General features: G+C 27.3%; 1 protein-coding gene across 1 annotated transcript; it reads left to right on the top strand.

Moving 5' to 3' along the window:
• LOC109344897 (2-hydroxyisoflavanone dehydratase-like) lies at positions 2,468–3,651 on the top strand. The gene has a single exon (XM_019583622.1). The coding sequence runs from the start codon at positions 2,497–2,499 to the stop codon at positions 3,496–3,498; it is 1,002 nt and encodes a 333-aa protein (XP_019439167.1). The 5' UTR covers positions 2,468–2,496; the 3' UTR covers positions 3,499–3,651.

The raw sequence follows: 4,138 nt of genomic DNA, 5'->3' as shown, positions 1-4,138 counted from the left end.
TTATAAATGGTCAATGGAATTATTTAATTTGATGTCATTTTTAAATTTGGAAAAAACTTCGTATGAGATAATAAATGTGTAGCAATAACTATCGCTACATTTGACTCAATGGCTAGGTTTGAAATTTTGAAAGGAATAACATCATTTTTTTATTCAAAATCTCGTACAATCCACATGTTAGAAATTTGGAAATATTTAAATCAAATAGTTGGGAAAATATTAACATAACAACTTATGTCAAAAGTTGAAACTATCCATGTTAGTTTAGTGGTGTAAGATTTTGCTAAATTTTTAAGATGATTAAAGGGACGATCACGAACCTTGAAAAGAATTAGTTGCTTACTCAAATGGTTGAGAGAATACTATCAGTAATATAAAAAAAAGTTAAAAATTAAACTTGAAACATCTCATGAATATGGAATACTAAGTTGCTCTAAAATTATATGTTTATTGAAAATATATTTTTTATATTAGGAAGGATAGGAGTGACAAATGAATGAATTTAAATCCTAATATATAACCAATTCACATATATCTATTTAAAACATATCTTAAATTATATAATATATTTATATCTAAATTTAATGGATGAATTTTAATCCTACAATCTATCAATAAATTTATTTTAATGGATGAGATGAATATAACATTCATTTGATTCTTTTAATTAAACCTAACAACACTTTTAAAAAACATCATTCTTTTTAAAAGTGATTCTTAGAACTTTAAAAGAAATTCAATATTATACAATATTTGAGGTTTAAGATTCTACGTGTAAAGTTTTTAATGGATATTTATATATAGTATGAGTTTAAAAACAAATTTTTCATATTAATCGCATCTACACGTCAGATGATTATTTTAATTTAATAAATAAATCTAAGTGAGAGTTGAGATAATGAATGAGATTGAAAAATAAAGATTTATGGATGCTTATTTTTAAATGGATTGAATATTTATTCAAATGTATATATCTATGGATATTCATTGAATATAATAGATGAATTCAATTCATTTATTACTAAAATTATATATTGGATTATATCCATTTAAATTTATTAGTTTTAATGGATGAATCTAATTTTCTTAAATTTAGATAAATCTAATTTTCTTATATTTATATAAATTTTAGATTGTGAATAATTTTATTACTTATAATCAAATATATTCTCTTACTTCTATGGTAACTAATCTTTGATCGGTGCAATTATCAAATTTGATGAAATCATTTTGTATGAAATTTGAAAAAATACAATTGAAAGAGGTTAATATTTTGTTACTATTAGTGAAAAGGTTTTTGTCAATATATTATTATTATTAATCATAATATGTATTTCTTACATTAAATAGTAAATGGTGGATAATATTATTATATATTGACGTTATAAAAAATTCTTACACCGTTTCATTCCAGACATTACTTTCTCATACCAAAAGACTTCGGAATACATTTTTTTGATAATTTCTTCGGTAATTTCATGTAAACACATTTGATGCAGAAAATATGATGCAATTAGTATAACTATATAAGTTTAAATGAAACTGTGTTTGAAATTTGGAAAACAATTAACAAAAAAAATTCAAAAGTTGTTTAAAATGCTTCATGCGTAAGGTAAAAAACTTGGCTTGATGCATTTATCATAAAATTTACCTAATTAATGTGTAAGAAAAATATTAACAAATTACCTTAAAACTAACTTTGATATGTGTCAAACTTTCACGAATATAGATTTTTCAAGAATTCTGTCCTTTGAGATTTGGTTGGCCATATAAATAAACACAGTTGTTTGATTTGACCTAATTAATGTATTTGAAGTTTGAAAAATTAAATAGATTAAAAAATTTACTTTGGTATGTCAAAGTCTGGTGAAGAGATGAATTCTCTCCCTTAAGATTCTATGGGCAAGATTATTAAACACAAGTTTGATTCATAGTCTTAATTTATGGATAAAAGGATTTAAATATAATATTTTAAATTGAATTGCACCATATTGGCTCTAACTTTAATTATTTGCTAAAATAAATAAATGCTTGACAAAAAATAACATGATATATATATTTATATGCAATTTTTGTTGATTTTAAGGGTATTAGTTGAGGTCCCCTCTATTATATAAGGATAAATATGATTTTTTTTGTTTTATTTTATTAAAAAACAACTTAAATAGATGATTGTTAAATATATTTGTTTACCACTTGACCCTATCCCTATTATTAGTACTTTACTTTAGAGAATATTCATATATTGTATATGTAGGATTACTCACAAATACTAATAACATTTATATGTTACCAAAAAAGTGTGTCACATATGATATTTATGATTAATTTTTAAATTAAAAATTTAATAATTAAGTATTATTTCGAACAAATGATAACATGATATATCATATTTCTTGGATAGAAGATGTACCGGAATAAATATATAAATAAGCATTTTATGTATATATAAAAGACACCAAAAGAAGTTTTGCATTCTCATCACTCTGAATTGAAATGGCTTCTTCCCCACTCATAGCTAAAGAGATAACTTATGAGTCTCAAACCCTTATTCGAATCTTCAGCAATGGCACCGTTGAACGACCTTCACAATCACCTTTCATTCCAGCAATACCTAAAAATGACCCAAGTGCAAGATTCAAGTTCAAATCCAAAGACATCATTATCTCACTCTACCCTTTAATTGTTGCTCGCATTTACCTTCCAAAACCCAATGATCAGAAAGACAAAAAAGTCAAATTTCCAATTTTGATTTACTTTCATGGTGGTGCATTCCTCTATGAATCAGCTTTCTCTAAGGTATATGATACCCATTTCAGAACCTTTGTTCCTCAAGCAAATGCTATAGTTGTTTCTGTTGAATATAGGCTCGCTCCTGAGAACCCTATTCCTGCATGTTATGATGATTGTTGGCATGTTCTTCACTGGATTTCTTCTCATTCCCTTTCTGCTGAATACACTGGCATGAAGTTTCCATGGTTGATCAACCATGGTGACTTCAACCGAATTTTCATTGGTGGTGATGGTGCTGGTGCTAACATTGCACATAACGTTGCCATGCGTGCTGGAACTGAGGCTTTACCCGGTGGTGTTAAAATAGTGGGAGCTATTTTATCTCGTCCATTTTTCTATAGTTCCTACCCTATTGGATCTGAAACTGTTATTGAGCCTGAGCATAACATTGTTTATTCGGTTTGGAACATGGTTTTCCCATCTGCACCAGGTGGAATTGATAACCCTGTGGTTAACCCAGTGGGTCCTGGTGCACCTAGTTTAGCTACACTAGGGTGTTCTAGAATTATTGTGTGTGTTGCTGGCAAAGATCATTTTAGAGACAGAGGGGTTTGGTATTATGAAGCTGTGAAGAAAAGTGGGTGGCAAGGGAAACTTGAACTATTTGAGGAGAAAGATGAAGACCATATTTATCATATCTTATATCCACAATCTGAGAATGCCCAGAAATTAATCAAGCGTTTAGTGTCTTTTCTAGTTGAGTAGTAGTACATAGTTGAATACATTTGGATTTATAGCATCTTATATCTATTGTATAAATAAGCAAAAACAAGTTAGTGTTCTTGTGCTTGTGTGCTATAGCAGAAACAAGCTATTATACCCAAATGTATCATGGAAATTATCATTGAATAATCACAAAAATATGGTTTTCTTTAATTTATTGTTTTTAGAAGAAAAGAAAATGTCTTTCATCAGGGACTCAGGGTTGTTCTAGTATGACGTTTTCACAACTGCATTATGAATTGCTGATACTTCAGAATATAAAGAAAATAAAATCTCACATAATTAATGATTAATGATAATCATTTAAAATTGCAAGTCTCACCTGTATTCAATATTTTTTACTTAACAAGGTCTGTTTTATCATTTTATTCCTCTCTCAATTTCTTCAGTCACAATAACAATATATCTATGGTGATAGCTACAAGGGACCCAACTACATAAATTAGTGCTTTATATTCAATCAGATATACAATTCAAATTGGTTAATGGTTATATACTTTTATTCTCATTTATTTTCATCATTTGGTTTATTGTTTCATCTTTTTAGTTTTTATTCAAATTATTGTTCTAGAGCTTCACAATTTTTTTGTTCTCTCTATCTTCTTTTTTAGAGGTAAATTTC

This window comes from Lupinus angustifolius, chromosome LG04 (assembly GCF_001865875.1).
Source record: "Lupinus angustifolius cultivar Tanjil chromosome LG04, LupAngTanjil_v1.0, whole genome shotgun sequence".
Taxonomy (NCBI): Eukaryota; Viridiplantae; Streptophyta; class Magnoliopsida; order Fabales; family Fabaceae; genus Lupinus; species Lupinus angustifolius.
This window is presented reverse-complemented; position numbering and strand designations above follow the sequence as displayed.